Source organism: Heterodontus francisci, chromosome 2, assembly GCF_036365525.1.
Source record: "Heterodontus francisci isolate sHetFra1 chromosome 2, sHetFra1.hap1, whole genome shotgun sequence".
NCBI lineage: Eukaryota > Metazoa > Chordata > Chondrichthyes > Heterodontiformes > Heterodontidae > Heterodontus > Heterodontus francisci.
The window spans coordinates 53,588,740-53,610,666 of NC_090372.1; the positions used below are offsets into that span (position 1 = coordinate 53,588,740).

Genomic DNA, 21,927 nt, shown 5'->3' on the forward strand with positions numbered 1-21,927 from the left:
GGTAACAGGAGGGTTGATGTGGGTAGCACATTTAATTTTGTCCACATGGACTTCAGGAAGGCTTTTGACCAGGTTTGACATGACAGACTGGCCAGAAGTGTAAGCGCCCATGGGATCTAAGGGCAAGCAGCAGGTTGGATCCAAAACTGGCTCTGTGGTAGGAAGCAAAAGGAAATGGGCGACGGGTGTCTTTGTGACTGGAAGGCTGTTTCCAGTGGGGTTCCACAGGGCTGAGTTCTAGGTGCCTTGCTTTTTATGGTATAGATCAATGATTTAGATTTAAATGTAGAGATCACGATTAAGAAATTTGCAGATGATTTAAAAATTGACCGTTTGATTGTTGGTGAGGAAAAAAGCTGTAGACTGCAGGAAGGTATCAATGGACTGGTCAGGTGGGCAGAAAAGTGGCAAGTGGAACTCAATCCAGAGAAGTGTGAGGTAATGCATGTGTGGAGGGCAAACAAGGCAAGGGAATACACAACAAATGGTAGGCTACTGAGAAGTGTTACATTTTGGTAGGCAGAACATACGAATTAGGAGCAGGAGTAGGCCACCAGGAATCACTATAGCAATTAGGAATGAAGGTCTGAGCAAGTTTTTTGATCCTTGGATCCCCAGGGTTGCTTGTAACTAATTTGTAATGCCTTAGTAATGATTCATAGAGTCAGAGTCTTTTACAGCACAGAGGGAGCCATTCTGCTTATCGAGTCCATGCCAACTCACTGTAGAGCAATCCAGTCAGTCTCATTCCCCTGCTCTATCCCCGTAGCCCTGCAAGTTTATTTCCTTCAAGTGTCCATCCAGTTTCCTTTTGAAGTCATTGATTGTCTTTGTTTCCACTACCCTCGTAGGCAGCAAGTTACAGGTCGTTACCACTCACTGTGTAAAAAAAGATCTTTCTCATATCCTCTCTGCATCTCTTGCCCAAAACCTGAAATCAGTGTCCCCTAGTCCTTGTACCATCAGATAATGGGAATAGCTTTTCTTAGTCTATCTTGTCCAAAACTGTTATACTCTTGTACACCTCCATCAAATCTCCCCGTAATCTCTTCTGTTTCAACGAAAATAATGCCAGCTTCTCTAACCTAACCTTGTAGCTAAAATCTCTCATACCTGGAATCATTTTGGTAAGCCCCCCATGCTCTCAGGGATCTTCACATCCTTCCTAAAATGTGGTGATCAGAACTGGAAGCAGTACTCTAGTTGTGGCCTAACCAGAGCTTTATAAAGATTCAGCATAACTATTGTACTCAATACTTTTATTTATGAAGCGTGATCCCATATATAGAGTCATAGAGAGATACAGCACCAAAACAGGCCCTTCGGCCCACTGAATCCAGGCTGACCATCAACCACCCATTTATACTAATCCAACATCAATCCCATTTTCCCTCTCACATCCCCACCTTCCCTCAATTCTCCTACCACCTACCTACTCTAGGGGCAATTTTTTAAATGGCTAATTTACCTATCAACCCGCAAGTCTTTGGCATGTGGGAGGAAACCGGAGCACCTGGAGGAAACCGACGCAGTCACAGGGAGAACTTGCAAACTCTGCATAGGCAGTACCCAGAACCGAACCCAGGTCGCTGGAGCTGTGAGGCAGCGGTGCTAACCACTGCGCCACACCCGCTTTATCACCCTCATTGTCCCAAATAGGCCCCACCCCAACTCCTATGTTCACTGCCATTCGATTATTCTGACTTTTCCAGTCTTACATATAAACATAGAAAATAGGATCACGAGTAGGCCATTCAGCCCTTTGAGCCTGCTCCGCCATTCATTATGATCATGGCTGATCATCCAACTCAGTAACCTGTTCCCACTTTCGTCCCATACCCTTTGATCCTTTTAGACCCAAGAGCTATATCTAACTCCTTCTTGAAAACATACAATGTTTTGACCTCGACTGCTTTCTGTGGTAGCAAATTCCACAGGCTCACCACTCTCTGGGTGAAGAAATTTCTCCTCATCTCTGTCCTGAATGGTTTACCCTGTATCCTTAGACTATGACCCCTGGTTCTGGACTCCCCCACCATCAGGAACATCTTTCCTGCATCTACCCTGTCAAGTCCTGTTAGAATTTTATAGGTTTCTATGAGATCCCCCCTCACTCTTCTGAACTCTAGTGAATATAATCCTAACCGACTCAATCTGTCCTCATACGTCAGTCCCGCCATCCCAGGAATCAGTCTGATAAACCTTCGCTGCACTCCCTCTATAGCAAGAACATCCTTCCTCAGATAAGGAGACCAAAACTGCCCACAATATTCCAGGTGTGGCCTCACCGAGGCCCTGTATAATTACAGCAAGACATCCCTGCTCCTGAACTCGAATCCTCTAGCTATGAAGGCCAACATACCATTTGCCTTTTTTACTGCCCATTGCACCTGCATGCTTACCTTGAGCGACTGGTGTACGAGAACACCCAGGTCTCGTTGCATATTCCCTCTCTCAGTTTATAGTTGTTCAGATAATAATCTGCCTTCCTGTTTTTACTACCAAAGTGGATAACCTCACATTTATCCACATTATACTGCATCTGCCATGCATTAGCCCACTCACTCAACTTGTCCAAATTACCCTGAAGCCTCCCTGCATCCTCCTCACAACTCACCCTGCCACCCAGTTTTGTGTTATCTGCAAATTTGGAGATATTGCATTTAGTGCCCTCATCTAAATCATTCATATATATTGTGAACAGCTGGGGTCCTAGCACTGATCCCTGCAGTGCCCCACTAGTCACTGCCTGCCATTCGGAAAAAGACCCATTTATCCCTACTCTTTGTTTCCTGTCTGCCAACCAATTTTCTATCCATCACAATATACTACCCCCAATCCCATGCGCTTTAATTTTACATGCTAATCTCTTATGTGGGACTTTGTCGAAAGCCTTCTGAAAGTCCAAATAAACCACATCCACTGGCTCCCCCTCATCAATTCTACGAGTTGCATCCTCGAAGAATTCTAGTAGATTTCTCAAGCATGATTTCCCTTTCATAAATCCACGCTAACTCTGCCCGATTCTACCACTGTGTTCTCTAAGTGCTCTGCTATAAAATCTTTGATAATGGACTCTAGAATTTTCCCCACTACCGTCTTATTTTCCTCTTCACTTTCCCTCTCACTGAGTGTGTTTGACCTGGTTCTCACTTGAAGAATTCACCTGACATGCATCATACACCCTCTTTTTTTTTGTTCAATCATATTCTGTATCTCCTTTTCATGCAAAGAGCCCTGGCTTTGGTTTCCATACCTTTCGCCCTTGTTGGAAAGTACCTAGCCCGTGCCTGAAGCATCTCCTCCTCAAAGGGCGGCACAGTGGCGCAGTGGTTAGCACTGCAGCCTCACAGCTCCAGCGACCAGGATTCAGTTCTGGGTACTGCCTGTGCAGAGTTTGCAAGTTCTCCTTGTGTCTGCGTGGGTTTCCGCCGGGTGCTCCGGCTTCCTCCCACATGCCAAAGACTTGCAGGTTGATAGGTAAATTGCCCCTGGTGTAGGTGGGGATGTGGGGAATGTGGTAGGAGAATATGGTGTTAATGTAGGATTAGTATAAATGGGTGGTTGTTGGTCAGCACAGACTCGGTGGGCCGAAGGGCCCGTTTCAGTGCTGTATCTCTAAATAAATAAATATAAAGATCACTCAGTGATTACAGTTTCTCCTGTCATCCTTTGGTTTCATTTTACCCTGGCTAGATCCCTTCTCATCCCATTGAAGTTAGCCCTCTTCCAATTTTGATGTGCTACTTTAGATTGTTCCTTGCTTTTCTCCATTACTTGCAATATGAACATACGAATTAGGAGCAGAAGTAGGCCACTTGGCTCCTCGAGCCTGCTTCGTCATTCAATTAGATCATGGCTGATCTGATTGTAAGCTCGGCTCCACATTCCCACCTACCTCAATAACCTTTTACTCCGTTGCTTATCAAGAATCTATCTACCTCTGCCTTAAAAATATTTAAAGAATCTGCTTCCACTGCCTTTTGAGGAAGAGAGTTCCAAAGACTCCTGGCCCTCTAAGAGAAAGTATTTCTCCTCATCTCTGTCTTAAATGGGCAACCCCTTATTTTTAAACTGTGACCCATAGTTCTAGATTCTCCCACAAGGGGAAGCATGCTTTCCACATCCACCCTGTCAAGACCCCACAGAATCTTATATGTTTCAATCAAGTTGCCTCTTACTCTTCTAAACTCCAGTTGATCCAACCCTAGCCTGTCCAACCTTTCCTCATGAGGCAACCTGCCCATTCCAGCTATGAGTCTAGTAATCCTTCTCTGAACTGCTTCCAATGCATTTACATTCTTCCTTAAATAAGGAGACCAGTACAGTACACAGTAATCCAGATGTGGTCTCACCAATGTCCTGTATAACTGAAGCATAACCTCCCTACTTTTGTATTCAATTCCCCTCGCAATATACAATAACATTTTATTAATTTTCCTAATTACTTAGTGAACCTGCATACTAACCTTTTGTGATCCTTGCACTAGGACACCCAGATCCCTCTCCGAGCTCTGCAATCTCTCACCATTTAGATAATATATTCCTTTTTTATTCTTCCTGCCAAAATGGACAATTTCACAGTTTCCCATATTATACTCCATTTGCCAGATCTTTGCCCACACACTTAACCTATCTATATCCCTTTGTAGCCTCCTTATGTCCTCTTCACAACTCACTTTGCTACCTATCTTTGTGTCATCAGCAAATTTAATAACCCTTCATCCAAATGTAGGGGAGGCAGTGGTGTAGTGGTATTGTCACTGGACTAGTAACCCAGAGACCCAAGGTATTGCTCTGGGGACGTGGGTTCGAATCCCACCACAGCAGAAGGTGGAATTTGAATTCAATTAATAAAAATAATCTGGAATTAAAAAGCTAGTCTAATGATGGCCATGAAACCATTGTCAATTGTTGTAAAAACCCATCTGGTTCACTAATTTCCTGTAGGGAAGGAAATCTGCTGTCCTTGCCTGGTCAGGCCTACATGTGACTCCAGACCCACAGCAATGTGGTTAACTCTTACATGCCCTCTGAAATGGCCAAGCAAGTCACTCAGTTGTATCTAACTGCTACGAAGTCAAGGAAAAGGAATGAAACCAGACGGACCACCTGGCATCGACCTAGGCACCGGAAATGACAACGGCAAATCCAGCCCTGTCGACCCTGCAACGTCCACTTTACTAACATTGAGGGGCTTGTGCCAAAGTTGGGAGAGCTGTCCCACAGACTAGTCAAGCAACAGCCTGGCATAGTCATACTCATGAAATCATACCTGACAGACAATGTCCTGGACACCACAATCACTATCCCAGGGTATGTCCTGTCCTACTGGCAGGACAGTGGTATACAGTAGGGAGGGAGTTGCCCTGCGAGTCCTCAACATCGGCTGTGGGCCCCATGAAGTCTCATGGCATCGTCAAACATGGGCAGGGAAACCTCCTGCTGATGACCATCTACTGCCCTCCCTCAGCTGATGAGTCAGTACTCCTCCATGTTGAACACCACTTGGAGGAAACACTGAAGGTGGCAAGGGTGCAGAATGGACTCTGGTTGGGGGACTTCAATGTCCATCGCTACGAGTGGCTCGGTAGCACATTACTGACCGAGCTGGCCGAGTCCTAAAGGACATAGCTGCTAGACTGGGTCTGCAGCAGGTGGTGAGGGAACCAACAAGAGGGAAAAATATACTTGACCTCATCCTCACCAATCTGCCTGCCGCAGATGCATCTGTCCATAACAGTATTGGTAGAAGTGACTACAGCACAGTCCTTGTGGAGACAAAGTCCCGCCTTCACTTCGAGGATACTGTCCATCGTGTTGTGTGGCACTATCAGCTTGCTAAATGGGATAAATTTTGAACAGATCTAGCAATGCAAAACTGGGGATCCATGAGGCGCTGTGGGCCGTCAACAGCAGCAGAATTATACTCAACTACAATCTGTGACCTCATGGCCATGTCCCCCACTCTACCATTACCATCAAGCCAGGAGAACAACCCCGGTTCGATGAAGAGTGCAGGAGGGCATGCCAGGAGCAGCATCAGGCATACCTAATAATGAGATGTCAGCCTGGTGAAGCTACAACAGAGGACTACTTGCATGCCAAAATGCGCAAGCAGCATGCGATAGACAGAGCTAAGTGATCCCATAACTAACGGATCAGATCTAAGCCACATCCAGCCCTGAATGGCGGTGGACAGTTGAACAACTAACTAGAGGAGGTGGCTCCACAAGCATCCCCATCCTCAATGATGGGGGAGCCCGGCACATCAGTGCGAAAGATAAGGCTGAAGCATTTGCAACAGTCTTCAGCCAGAAGTGCCAAGTTGATGATCCATCTCGGCCTCCTCCTGAAATCCCCAGCAACACAGATGCCAGTCTTAAACCAATTCGATTCACTCCGCATGATATCAAGAAACGACTGAAGGCATTGAATGCTGCAAAGGCTATGGGCCCTGACAATATTCCGGCAATAGTACTGAAGACCTGTGATCCAGAACTTGCCCCTAGCCAAGCTGTTCCAGTACAGCTACAACACGGCATCTACCTGGCAATGTGGAAAATTACCCAGGTATGTCCTGTACACAAAAAGCAGAACAGGTCCAACCCAACCAATTGCCGCCCCATCAGTCTACTCTCAGTCATCAGTAAAGTGATGGAAGATGTCATCAACAGTGCCATCAAGCGGCACTTGCTTAGCAATAACCTGCTTAGTGATGCTCAGCTCCTGACCTCATTACAGCCTTGGTTCAAACATGGACAAAAGAGCTGAACTGAAGAGTTGAGGTGAGAGTGACTGCCCTTGACATCAAGGCAGCATTTGACCGAGTATGGCATCAAGGAGCCTGAGCAAAATTGAAGTCAATGGGAATGGGGGGAAAACTCACCGCTGGTTGGAGTCATACGTAACGCAAAGGAAAATGGTTGTGGTTGTTGGAGGTCAATCATCTGAGCTCCAGGATATCACTGCAGGAGTTCCTCAGGGTAATGTCCTAGGCCCAACCATCCTCAGCTGCTTCATCAATGACCTTCAATCATAAGGTCAGAAGTGGGGATGTTCGCTGATGGTTGCACAATGTTCAGCACCATTCGTGACTCCTCAGATACTGAAGCAGTCTGTGTAGAAATGCAGCAAGACCTGGACAATATCCAGGCTCGGGCTGATAAGTGGCAAGTAACATTCGCGCCACACAAGTGCCAGGCTATGACCATCTCCAGCAAGAGAGAATCTAACCATCTCCCCATGACAGTCAATGGCATTACCATCGCTGATAAAGTCCCACATAGGAGACTGTTAACTAAGGTAGAAGCCCATGGAGTTGAGGGCAAATTATTGACATGGTTAAAAAGTTGGTTGAGTGGTAGGCAACAGAGAGTGGGGATAATGGGTAAGTACTCCGATTGGCAGGATGTAACTAGTGGTGTCCCGCAGGGATCTGTGTTGGGGCCTCAATTATTCACATTATTCATTAACGACTTGGATGATGGCATAGTAAGTCATATATCCAAATTTGCTGATGATACAAAGTTAGGCGGCATTGTAGATAGACAGTCTAGATGATAGTATAAAATTGCAAAGAGATATTGACAGATTAGGTGATTGGGCAAAACTGTGGCAGATGGATTTCAATGCAGGCAAGTGGGAGGTTATCCATTTTGGACCAAAAAAGGATAGAGTAGGGTACTTTCTAAACGGGAAGAGTTTAAGTACAGTGGATGTCCAAAGAGACTTGGGGGTTCAGGTGCATAGATCTTTAAAATGCCACGAGCAAGTGCAGAAAATAATCAAAAAGGCTAACAGAATGCTAGCCTTTATATCAAGAGGATTGGAATATGAAGACACAGAGGTTATGCTGCAGCTGTACAAAACCCTGGTTCGACCCCACTTGGAGTACTGTGAGCAGTTCTGGGCACCACACCTTAGGAAGGATATATTGGCCTTGGAGGGAGTGCAACGCAGGTTGACAAGAATGATACCTGGACTACAGGGGTTAAGTTACGAAGATAGATTACACAAATTAGGCCTGTTTTCGCTAGAATTTAGAAGGTTAAGGGGTGATCTGATTGAAGTCTTCAAGATATTAACAGGAAAAGACAGGCTAAATAAAGATAAACTATTTCCACTGGTTGGAGATTCTAAAACTAGGGGGCATAGTCTAAAAATTAGGAGTAGACCGTTCAGGAGAGATGTTAGGAAGCACTTCTTCACGCAAAGGCTGGTAGAGGTTTGGAACACTCTCCCACAAACAGCAGTTGAAGCTAGAACAGTTGTTAATTTTAAATCTGAGATAGATTTTTGTTAAGCAAAAATATTAAGGGATATGGGCCAAAGGCAGGTATATGGAGTTAGGCCGCAGATCAGCCATAATCTCGAATGGCGGGACAGGCTCGAGGGGCTGAATGGCCTACTCCTGTTCCTATCTTCCTCTGTTCCAATGTTCCTATAATCCCTCACGTCAGTGGTAGGGAAACTATTAGAGAGGATTATTCGGGACAGGATTTACTCCCATTTGGAAACAAACGAACTTATTAGCGAGAGACAGTATGGTTTTGTGAAGGGGAGATCGTGTCTTACTAATTTGATTGAGTTTTTTGAGGAAGTGACGAAGATGATTTGTGAAGGAAGAGCAGTGGATGTTATCTATATGGACTGTAGTAAAGGCTTTGACAAGGTCCCGCATGGCAGACTGGTACAAAAGGTGAAGTCACACGGGATCAGAGGTGAGCTGGCAAGATGGATACAGAACTGGCTCAGTCATAGAAGACAGAGGGTATCAGTGGATGGGTGTTTTTTTGAATGGAGGGATGTGACTAGTGGTGTTCCGCAGGGATCAGTGCTGGGACCTTTGCTGTTTGTAGTATATATAAATGATTTGGAGGAAAATGTAGCTGGTCTGATGAGTAAGTTTGCGGACGACACAAAATTGGTGGAGTTGCGGATAATGATGAGGATTGTCAGAGGATACAGCAGGATATAGATCAGTTGTGGACTTGGGCGGAGAAATGGCAGATGGAGTTTAATCTGGACAAATGTGAGGTCATGCATTTTGGAAGGTCTAATGCAGGTGGGAGGTATACAGTAAATGGCAGAGCCCTTAGAAGTATTGACAGGCAGAGAGATCTGGGCGTACAGGTCCACAGGTCACTGAAAGTGGCAACGCAGGTGGATAAGGTAGTCAAGAAGGCATACGGCATGCTTGCCTTCATCGGTCGGGGCATAGAGTATAAAAATTGGCAAGTCATGTTGCAGCTGTACAGAACCTTGGTTAGGCCACACTTAGAATATTGCGTGCAATTCTGGTCGCCACACTACCAGAAGGACGTGGAGGCTTTGGAGAGGGTACAGAGGACATTTACCAGGATGTTGCCTAGTCTGGAGGGCATTAGCTATAAGGAGAGGTTGGAAAAACTCGGATTGTTTTCACTGGAACGACGGAGGTGGAGGGGCGACATGATTGAGGTTTACAAAGTTATGAGCGGCATGGACAGAGTGGATAGTCAGAAGTTTTTTCCGAGGGTGGAAGAGTCAGTTACTAGGGGACATAGGTTTAAGGTGCGAGTGGCAAAGTTTAGAGGGGATGTGCGAGGCAAGTTTTTTTACACAGAAGGTGGTGAGTGCCTGGAACTTGCTGCCAGGGGAGGTGGTGGAAGCAGATACGATAGCGACGTTTAAGAGACATCTTGACAAATATATGAATAGGAAGGGAATAGAGGGATATGGGCCCCGGAAGTGCAGAAGGTGTTAGTTTAGGCAGGCATCAAGATCGGCGCAGGCTTGGAGGGCCGAATGGCCTGTTCCTGTGCTGTACTGTTCTTTGTTCTATCAACATCCTAGGGGCTACCATTGACCAGAAACTGATCTGGAGTAGCCATATAAATGCCGTGGCTACAAGAGCAGGTCAGAGGCTAGGAATCCTGCGGCGAGTAACTCATCTCCTGACTCCCCAAACCTTGTCTACCATCTACAAGGCACAAGTCAGGAGTGTGATGGAATGCACTCCACTTGCCCTGATGGGTGCAGCACCCACAACACTCAAGAAGCTCAACACCATCCAGCCTGCTTGATTGGCACCCCATTCACAACCATTCACTCCCTCCACCACCAATGCACAGTGGCAGCAATGTGTACCATCTACAAGATGCACTGCAGCAACGCACGAAGGCTCCTTAGACAGCACCTCCCAAACCCACGACCTCCACCAACTAGAAGGAGAAGGGCAGTCAATGCATGGGAACAGCACCTACTGCAAGATGCCCTCCAAGTCGCGTACCATTGTGACTTGGAACTCTATCGCCATTCCTTCACTGTTGCTGGGTCAAAATCCTGGAACTCCCTTCCTAACAGCACTGTGGGTATACCTACCTCACATGGGCTGCAGTGGTTCAAGAAGGCAGCTCACCACCACCTTCTCAAGGGCAATTAGGGATGGGCAATAATTGCTGGCCTAGCCAGCGACACCCACATCCCATGAATGAATAAAAAAAAGCATTTATACAAATTGTAAAAAGTTGAGGCCTCAGCACAGCTCCCTGCGGCCCACCACTCATTACATCTTGCCAACCAGAAAATGATCCATTTATGCCTATTCTCGGTTTCCTGTTAGCTAGGCAATCTTCTATCCATGCCAATATGATATCCCCAACACCATGAGCTTTTATTTCCGGCAATAACCTTTGATGTGGCCCCTATCAAATGCCTCCTGGAAGTCTAAGTGCAGTACATCCAACCACTCCCCTTTATCCACAGCACATGTTACTTCTTCAAAGAACTCCAAGAAATTGGTTAAACATGATGTCTGTTTCACAAACCCATGTTAACTCTGCCTGATTACCTTGAATTTTTCTAAGTGCACTGCTATAACATCTTTAATAATAGCTTCTAACATTTTCCCTAAGACAGATGTTAAGCTAACTGGCCTGTAGTTTCCTGCTTTCTGTTTCCCTCCCTTTTTGAATAAAGGAGTTATGTTTGCTATTTTCCAATCTAATGGAACCTTGCCCAAATCTAGGGAAGTTTGTAAAAATTAAAACCATCGCATCAACGATCTCACTAGCCATTTCTTTTAGGACCCTAGGTTGAAGTCCATCAGGACTAGGGAACATGTCAGGCCACAGTTCCAACAATTTGCTCAGTATCACTTCCCTTGGTTGTAATTTTCTTGACTTCCTCCCTTCCATTTCCTAATTTACAGCAATTTCTGGGATGTTACGTGTATCCTCTATAGTGCTGACCGATGCAAAATACCTGTTCAATTCATCTGCCATCTCCTTATTTTCCTTTATTAATTCTCCAGAGTCACTTTCTAGAGGACTTTGTTAACTTTTTTCAATTATCTGTGGAAACTCTTACTATCTGTTTTTATATTTCTAGCTAGCTTTCTATCATACTCTAATTTTTCCCTCCCTGTTAGTCTTCTCGTGATTTTTTGCTTTTTTTATATATGTTCTGTCCAGTCTTCTGATCTACCACCCAATCTTTGCACAATTATGTGCTTTTCTTTAATTTTGATACTATCCTTAACTTTTTTAGTTAACCACAGATAATCCCCTTGGAATTTTTCTTTATGGGAATGTATCTATTTTGTGTATTCTGAAATATCCCCTTAAATGTCTGCCACTGCACCTCTTTTGACCTATCCCTTAACCTAATCTACCAGTTCACTTCAGCTAGTTCTGCTTTCATGTCCTCATAATTGCCCTTATTTAAGTTTAAAATACTCATCTTGGACCCACTCTTCTGTTCCTCAAAATGAATGTAAAATTCAATCATATTATGGTCGCTGCTACCTAGGGATGCCTTCACTATGAGGTCATCAATTAATCCTATCTTGAGTATTGCTGAAAATAGACATTTTGTCAAAGCTTTCGTCTTGCACTCATCAGGACAATTCACAAGAATACCAATATAAGGGAAACAACAACAAAAATGTTATTTCCAATATATACTTTATTCATAAAAATCTGTAAAAAAAATACATTACCAAACAGTTTCAAACAGCACCAAGTCAAAAATTACAAACAGTGCAAAGGTGATCAGTTTCCTTCAATACAATCATGAGTTGCCTCACAACCCTTCCATTTCATTTGTCATGCCATATACATTTTTACATTTTACAGCACACAAAATGTTACCGATACAGTTCGAGGGGTTTCCCATGGATCCAGCCCCTCCGGTCAGCTTGGGGGGGGGGGACCTTACACAGTGGTCTTTCCCATAAGGGAAACAACAAATTTATACTGTATGAGAAGAGAGTACTGATTGGTTGGCAAGTGGACTCTGATTGGTAGAGGTGTTGCCATGGAGAATGCACCACTTTATGGTGACTGACAGTTAACTGCCAAGCTTTGTTTGAAATTTAAACCAAGCAGCTTGGCTCTGATTGGTCAAGGCATTGCCTTGAGGAATGAATCAGCAAATGGCGGTCACTTATTTTGTTTAACTGAAACAGGCGCAATGTGTGTACTTGTACACTGACAACCAATTTAAGATCGTCACTCGGGCTTGCAGTGTGGCGCATTTGCGCATACTGGAAGCTACATATATTAATGCACAGGGCCCTGTTCTTTGCAGACAGGAAGAACATGAGCCTGGATTCAAGCTAAGTGAGGCAGCGTCGCAGGGGCCAGACAGGCAGGACCCAGCAAGGGGTGGGCTTTTAGTGCAACGGGAGGGGAGGCCAAGGCCCTCCACCCCCCAACCCCGTTGCAATTCTATAGACTGCTCCCCACCCCCAGACCTGTCTCAGGGGGCTCATAAAATTCAGTCCTATAGTTCTTACACATCTCTGTTATTTCCCTGCAGATTTGCTCCTTTATCTCTCTTTCATTATTTGGAAGCCTATAGAATACACCCAGAAATGTGATCATCCCTTTTTTGCTTCTCAACACTAATCAAATGGATTCTGTCCTTGCCCCCTGAAGGACATCCACTCTTTCCAGAACCACAATGCCTTCCCTAATCAGTCCTGCCACCCTGCGTATCTTTTTTTTCCCTACTCTACCTTTTCTGAACATTTTGCATCCTTGAATATTAAGTGCCCAGACCTCACCATTTTTAAGCCATGTTTCCGTTGCTGCCACTACGTCATATTCCTACAAGGCGAGTAGTTCACTAACCTTATTCACCACACTTGGTACGTTTACATAGATGCATTGTAAACCTATCTTTTTATTCCTAGAAGTCCTTCTTAGTCTGCTCCTATCTAATATGTTACTCCTACCTTCTCTAGTACTACCCAACACTCTCACTTTGTGCACCTATTCCTCTTTTCTACTTCTTTATGCCAGTGCCCATCCCCCTGCCAATTTAGTTTATACCCTCCACAACTACACTAGTGAACCTCCCCATGAGGACATTGGTCCCATTCGTGTTGAGATAAACTGATTCAGCACAATTTAGTGATCAAACCTAACATCTTCCTTGTCTGTATAGCTCAGTACCATGCCAGATGGTGTATGAGCTTACTGAACCATGAAAAGAAGTCTCAAGATCTGAGTAAGTGAACATTGCAGTACAAATGTAAGTCTTTCTTTCGTTACTTTGTATCTTAGTCATACAATACTGATCTGGTAACTAATTGCAACAACTTAACTGGATGTCATGAGAATGAATAAGACCTGTACAGGAAATGTGTGTTACATAAGATCCAGATTTTATTGTGTAACAAAGTGTTGATAGGCTAAAATATTGTTATTGAAGTTTTCTCCCCCATTTGTTTTGAAGAGAAACTGAACCTTGTTTAAAATAGGTTTGAATAGTTTAAACAAATGAAATTTCATACTTAGTGATCTGTATTGCGATTCCAAAAATATTCTGTAGTGACAATATCTGGGTTAAGTATTGCACTTTGAACAAATATTCATACGTCTTCTAATATTAATTTCCCAGAGATGATGAAAATGCCATCTAACTCTGATAAAGCAGCTGTTGGACAAGAATAAGAATTTCTAGTTCAGCAGTTTACATACGCAAGGATGCTTAGTCTGGGGAAGATTCATTCTTCAATGATTGGAAAAATGTTTTTCCTGAGAAGGTTGTCCCATTTAAAGAACTTGCACTGTATAGCACCATAGGAATTAATCACTTCTTGGGGATGTGTTGGTACATCAACCTGTACATCAACTACATAAAATGTTGTCCAAATGCTATAAACATGAGATTAATATTGCATTTTAAATTGTATTTTACAGTCACTAAAGAAGTTAAACCATGCAAATGTTATCAAGCTGAAAGAAGTTATAAGGGAAAACGACCATCTTTACTTTGTTTTTGAATACATGAAAGAAAACCTATATCAGCTAATGAAAGACAGGTCTGTTTTTTATTCAGCACTTCATTATATTTCATGTTGAAAATTTTAACCAGCTGATTTCCAACGACACTACTTATGGTGAATTGGAGGATATGCTATTTTATAATGAAAAGTATTAATGCAACACACAATGTAAGACAGTGTCTTATAAAATACTGGAGAGTTATATCATGCAGCTTGTTATAATGTAAACAGTTCCAATGCTTTGTTGTCTTCTAGGAGCTAGGGCAAGAGATATATCAAATAGATGCTAAAGATTGTGTAAGGAGAGAGTAAGTAACCAGTTGTTGTGGTCAATGTGGGAGTCAATGACATAGATAAAGAAAGTCCTGACATCCTGAAAGATGAATTTAGATTAGGAAAGGTTTAGGAGTGGTAATCTCGGGATTACTTTACTGGCCATGTACTAGAATAGAATCCTAGGATAGTACAGCACAGAAACCAGGCAATTCTGCCCATCAGGTCTGTGTCAGCTCTTTCAAAGAGCAATTCAGTTAGTCCCACTCCCCAGCTCCTACCCCTTATCAGTGCAAATTTATGTCCTTCAAGTATTTATCCAATTCCTTTTTGCAGGCTACTTTTGAATCTGTATCTACTACCCTATCAGGCAGTGCATTCCAAATCCTCACTTTGTAAAAGACAAAAGGATTTTCTTCATGTCGCCTTTGGTACTTTTGCCAATCACCTTAAATATGAACCCTTTATGATTTTAAACACCTCTATCAAATGTCCTCTCAGCCTTCACTGCTCCAAGGAGAAGAAACCCAGCTTCTCCATCTATCCTCATAACTTTACTCCCTCAGCCCTGGAACCATTCATAGAATCATAAAATAATTGCTGCACAGAAGGAAGCCATTTGGCCTGTTGAGCCCTTGCCAGCTATCTGTAAGAGAAATTTAGCTAGACCCACTCCCCCGCCCTTTCCCTGTATTCCTACAAGAAGTTATTCCAGTAAATCCCTTCTGTACCTTCTACAAAGCCTTCACACCCTCCTAAAGTGTAGTGTCCACACACAATACTCCAGCTATGGCTGAACTGGTGCTTTATGTAGATTTAGCATAGCTTCCTGGATTTTGTACTCTATGCCTCTATTTATAATGTCCAGGATCCAATAGCTTTATTAACAGCTTTGTTGACTTTTCCTGCCACCTTCAAAGATTTGTGCGCACACAACCCAGGTCTCTCTCTTCCTGCATCCCTTTAAAATTGTACTATGTATTGTCTTTCCTTATTCTTCCAAGCAAAATTATCACCTTATACTTTTCATTGAATATCATCTGCTCTGTATCCACACATTCCACTGGCTTGTCTGTGTCCTCTTGAAGTCGATCACTATCTTTCTTCCTGTTACTACACTGGAAGTTTACATGTCGCCTGCAAATTTCAAAATTGTGCCATGTACCTCCAAGTCCAATCATTAATATATATCAAAAACAGCAGTGACACTGGTACAGAAGCTTCGGGAACTCCACTGTATATCTCCGTCCAGTCTGAGAAATGGCCATTCACCACAACTCTGTTTTCTATCCCTTAGCCAATTTGGTATCCATGAGGTACTGCCCTTTTTATCCAGTGGACATCAATTTTACTAACAAACCTAATATGTGATATTTTTTCAGATGTCTTTTGAAAGTCCACGTACACAACATCAACTGCTCTGCCTTCATTCACCCTCCCTGTTACGTCATCAAAAAACTCAATTAAGTTAGTCAAACACGATTTACACTTCACAAATCTGGCCTGGCTCCTTTATTAGTACACACTTGTCCAAATGGCCGCTAATTTTCTCCTAGATTATTATTTCTAAACGCTTCCCCATATTAAACTGACTGGCGTACAATCACCAGGTTTATCCTTCACTTCTTTTTTTAAACAAGGGTCCTCCAAGGGCCCTCCGATTGCTCCTCTACATCTGAAAATGTAGTATTAGTTTTCACATGTACGCTGAAGAGACCCAGCTCTACTTCACGACCACCTCTCAACTCCTTCACTGCTGCTAAATTATCAGATTGCTTGTTTGTTATTCAGTATTGGATGAGCAGAAATTTCCTCCAGTTAAATATTGGGAAGATTGAAGCCATTGTCTTTGATCCCTGCCACAAACTCTGTTCCCTAGCTACCAACTCCATCCCTCTTCCTGGCAACTGCCTGATGCTGAACCAGACTGTTCGCAACCTTACCATATTTGACCCCAAGATGAGCTTGTCACTACATATCAGTGCCATCTGAGTCGACCTATTTTCATTTCTATAACATCGCCCAACTTCGCCTCAACTCATCTGCTGCCAAAACACTCATCCATGCCTTTGTTACCTTTAGATGTGACTATTCCAATGCATTCTTGGACAACCTCCCATATTCTACCCTCCGTAAACTTGAGGTCATCCAAAACTCTGTTGCCCATGTCCTTACTTGTACCAAGTCTGATCACTCCACCCCTGTGCTTGCTGATCTACATTGGTTTCAGCTCAAGTAACGCCTTGATTTTAAAAGTTTTCATCCTTGTTTTCGTATCCCTCCACGGCCTGTCCCTATCTCCGTAATTTCCTCCAGCCCTACAACCCTCCAAGTGATCAATGCTCATCTAATATTCTGGCATCTTGAGCATCCCTGATTTGAATTGCTCAGACATTGGTGGCCATGCCTTCAGCTGCCTTGGCCCTCGCTCTGGAATTCCCTCCCTAAACCTCTCCACCTCGCTTTCCTCCTTTAAGATGCTCCTTAAAACCTACCTCTTGGACCAAACATTTGGACATTTGCCCTAACATAGCCTTACGTAGGTCGGTGTCAAATTTTGCATTGTAATATTTCCGTGGAATGCTTTGAGGCATTTTATTACCTTAGGGGTGTTCTGTAAATACAAGTGTTTTATTATTTGTTGTTTTTTTATTCTACCTAGATCTGGTACAAACTGTGGCCACTGTGCGCCAATGGTGGAGGGAGTGAATGTTTAAGGTGGTAGATGGGGTGCCGATCAAGCAGGCTGCTTTGTCTTGAATGGTGTTGAGCTTTTTGAGTTGCACTCATCCAGGCAAATGTATAATACTCCTTTACACTCTGTCTTGTGCCTCATAGATGGTAGGTAGTCTTTGGGGAGTCAGGAGGTGAGTTCCTCGTCACAGAATTCCCAGCCTCTGGCTTGCTCTTGTAGCCACATATGGTTGGTCCAGTTAAATTTCCGGTCAATGGTAACCCACATGATGTTGATAGCGGGGTATTCAGTGATGGCAGTGCCGTTGAGTGTCACGGGGAGATGGTTAGATTCTCTCTTGTTGGAGATAGTCATTGCCTGGCACTTGTGTGGCGCACATGTTACTTGCCACTTATCAGTTGAAGCATGAATGTTGTCCAGGTCTTGCTGCTTGTGGGCAATGACTGCTTCTGTATCTGAGGAGTTGCAAATGGTGCTGAACACTGTACAACCATCAGTGAACATCCCCATTTCTAACTTTTTGTTAGAGGGAAGGTCATTGATGAAGCAGCTGAAGATGGTTGCGCCTAGGACACTATCCTGAGGAACTCCTGCAATGATGTCCTGGAGCTCAGATGATTGGCCTGCAATAAACACAGCCATGTTCTTTTGTGCTAGCTATGACTCTAAACAATGGAGCATTTTCCCCCAATTCCCATTAACCTTAGTTTTGCTACTAAATCAGTCGCAGAGCAACCGAAAAGGCCCCACACGTATAGGCTTTCGTCTTTCCTCTGGACATCAGCCTGTGAAGTCGGGAGGGAGGTGCAGATGCTAACCAACTCTATCTCCAAAAACCATGCCTAGGCAACGCAGCAAACAAAGAATGGTAACTTTTCAGCTTGGAAGCTGCAATATGAGGACTGTGTGCCCTGGAATAAACAATGACCCACACTCCTCAGCAAGTGTACCCAAGACAGCCCTGATTGACCATGAACTGCACAGGTTTGGTGTCGATATTGCTGCTGTACAAGAAACCAGATTAGCCGACACAGGTTCTATTCGAGAGGCTAATTACACCTTCTACTGGCATGGAAAGACTGCCGAAGGTCGCTGGAAGCATGGTGTAGGCTTTGCAGTAAGCAACCGCCTGACACAGTCAATTGAGCCGCCAGAAGCAACCTCGGAGTGCCTCATCTCCCTGCAGCTATCATCTGATGGAGGCACAGTCAACATCATATGTGCCTACGCACTAATTCTGTATGCCAGCATCTCAGATAAAGAGCATTTCTGTGACTCCCTAGATGACGTTCTGAGGAACATCCCAAATGACAAACATAGGAACATAGGACCAGGAGTAGGCCATTCAGCCCATCAAGCCTGCTCCGACATTCAGTACGATCATGGCTGATCATCCACTTCAATGCCTTTTTCCCACACTATCTCTATATCCCTTTATCTCATTGGTATTTAGAAATCTGTCAATCTCTATTTTAAACATACTCAATGACTGAGCTTCCACAGCCCTCTGGGGTAGAGAACTCCAAAGATTCACAACCCTCTGAATAAAGAAATTTTTCCTCAACTTTGTCCCAGGTGGCTTCCCCCTTACTTTGAAATTGTGTCCCCTGGTTCTAGACGCCCGAACCAGGGGAAACATTTTACCTGCATCTACCCTGCCTATCCCTTTAAGTATTTTGTAGGTTCCAATGAGATCACCTCTCATTCTCTGAAACTCTAGAGATTACAGGTCCAGTTTCCCCAATCTCTCTTCATAGGACAGTCCCACCAGCCCAGGAACAAGTCTTGCAAACCTTCGTTGCATTCCCTCTATGGCAATAATATCCTTCCCAAGGTAAGGGGACCAAAACTGCACACAGTACACCAGGTGCGGTCTAACCAAGGTTCTATACAAGTGAAGCAAGAATTCACTACTCCTGTACTCAAATCCTCTTGTGATAAAGGCTAGCATACCATTAGCCTATTTAATTGCTTACTGCACCTGCATGTTAGCTTTCAGTGACTTATTGACACGGATACCTGGGTCCCTTTGTACATCTACACTTTCTAATCACTTACCATTTAAGAAATACTCTGCACATACCAAAATGGATAACCTCACATTTTTCCACATTATATTCCATCTGCCACATTCTTGCCCACTCACTAAGTCTGTCCAAATCCCTTTGAAGCCGCTCTGCATCTTCCTGACAACACACATTCCCACCTAGTTTTGTGTCATCCGCGAACTTGAAAATATTACATTTGGAGAAATTAATGGCACTGAAGGTTGATAAGCCCCCAGGACCTGATGTTCCACATCCCAGAGTGTTAGAAGAGGTAGCTATGGAGATAGTGGATGCATTGGTGATCTTCTTCAAAAATCATCCAAATCATTGATATATATTGTGAATAGCAGGGGTCCAATTACTGATCCTTACGGTACCCCACTAGTCACAGCCTGCCGATGCAAGAATGATCTGTTTATTCCTACTCTCTGTTTTCTGCCCATTAACCAATACTTAATCCATGCCAGTATATTACCTCCTATCCCGTGTGCTTTAATTTTGCGAGCCAACCTCCTGTGGGGAACTTTATCAAAAGCTTTCTGAAAATCCAAGTATACTATGTCCTTGAGAATTGCTAAAAATAGAGACATGTTGTCGAAGCTTTTCGTCTTGCACTCATCAGGACAATACGCAGGAATAACCAAAGTCAGGAAAAACAACAACTTATACTGCATGAGAAGAGAGTGCTGATTGGTTGGCAAGTGAACTCTGATTTGTAGAGGCATTGCCATGGAGAATGCACCAGTCTACAATGACTGACAGTTCACTGCCAAGCTTTGTTTGAAATTTAAACTAGGCAGCTTGACTCTGATTGGTCAAGGCATTGCCCTGAGGAATGAACCAGGGAATGGTTGTCACTTATTTTGTTCAGCTGAAACAGGCGCAATGTGTGTACATATTCTTTCTGTCTGCAAATAACAGGGCCCTGTGTATTAATATATGTAGCTTCCAATACGCTCAAATGCACCACACTGCAAGACCTACTGACAATCTTAAATTGGTTGTCAGGGTAATTCTTAGCACACTGTGGATTATTGAGCAAATGTTGTCCAATCGTGGAATCACATCTAATGTTGGACATTGTGTTTTGAGTTTTGCAAGCACGGGTATGGCCTGTCGCTTGCCCGTTGCGAACAGCGGAAGGGACATGTTGGCTACCATCCGCCAGTCTTTGGGACGTACAGCCTATATACCTAGCATCACACTGGCACTGAAATTCATATATCACATTACCCATTTGTCCACCATCCACTACATCCACCAACTCCCCTTTATCAATTCTGTCAGTAATGTCCTCAAAAAAACTCCCAACACGTTCGTCAAACATGATTTCCCATTCATAAATCCATGTTGACTATGCCCAATCAGATCATTATTATCCAAGTGTCCATTTATCACATCCTTTAGAATAGATTCTGACATGTTCCCTACTACTGATGTAAGGCTAACAGGTCTGTAGTTCCTTATTTTCTCTCTCCCTCCCTTCTTAAATAGTGGGGTGACATTTGTGACCTTCCAATCTGCAGGAACCTTTCCAGAATCTGTAGAATTTTTGAATATGATCACCAATGCATCCACTATCTTCATAGCTACCTCTTCTAAAACTCTGGGATGTAGAACATCAGGTCCTGGGGACTTATCAACCTTCAGTGCCATTAATTTCTCCAATACAACCTTTTTACTAATACTAATTTCTTTCAATTCCTCATTCTCCCTAGTCCCTTGGATCTCTAATTCTGGGAGATTTCTTGTATCTTGCTCAGCAAAGACAGACACAAAGTAATCATTTAGCTTCTCTGCCATTTCTCTATTCCCCATTATAAATTCTCCTGACTCTGCCTGTAATGGACCCACATTTGTCTTAGCGAAACATTTCCTTTTTAAGTATCTGTAGAAGCTTTTACAGTCCGTTTTTATGTTTTTTGCTAGTTTACATTCATATTCTATTCTTCCTTTTTTAATCAGTTTCTTGGTCCTCCTTTGCTGCATTCTAAAATCCTCCCAATCCTCAGGTTTACTACTATTTCTGGTAACTTTATAGGCCTTATCTTTTAATTTTATTCACTCCTTAACTTCCTTTGCTAGCCATGGTTGACTGCCTTTACTTTTGGAGTTTTTGTGCCTTGAAGGAATGTATAGTTGCTTTAAACTATGTAATAATCCTTTGAAGACTATCCATTGTCTATGTACTGTCATACCTTTTAATGTATTTTCCCAATTCACCTCAGCCAATTTGCCCCTCACACCTTTATAATTTCCTTTGTTCAAATTTAGCACCCTGTCTTTGGATTGAACTACCTCGCTTTCAAACATGATGTAAAAGTTCTAACATATTATGGTCACTCATCCCTAAAGGTTCTTTTACAACAAGATTGACAAGAGACTATTCATCCTGGATGACTTCAAAGCATGTGTTGGGACAAACGGTGATTCATGGCCAACATGCCTTGATCATCATGGGGCGGCCAAGATCAACGATAATGGACAATGCCTTCTTGAGCTTTGTGTCCTGAATAAACTCTGCAACAACACCTTCTTCCAAGGCAGACATCACCACACGGTATCATGGTGGTCACCCGAAGTCTGGACATTGGCACCAACTAGACCTAGTGGAGACACGATCTGCCCAGTGT

The 21,927-nt window shown here is 43.5% G+C and overlaps 1 protein-coding gene across 6 annotated transcripts in view; it reads left to right on the top strand.

The window, feature by feature from the left end:
• mak (male germ cell-associated kinase) overlaps nt 1-21,927 on the top strand; it is a 417,670-nt gene that overhangs the window by 143,899 nt on the left and 251,844 nt on the right. For all 6 annotated transcript variants that reach the window (XM_068058371.1, XM_068058408.1, XM_068058377.1 and 3 more), the window contains one exon: nt 14,193-14,314. In XM_068058371.1, coding sequence (XP_067914472.1) covers nt 14,193-14,314 — 122 coding nt within the window. The remainder of the gene's footprint in view (nt 1-14,192; nt 14,315-21,927) is intronic.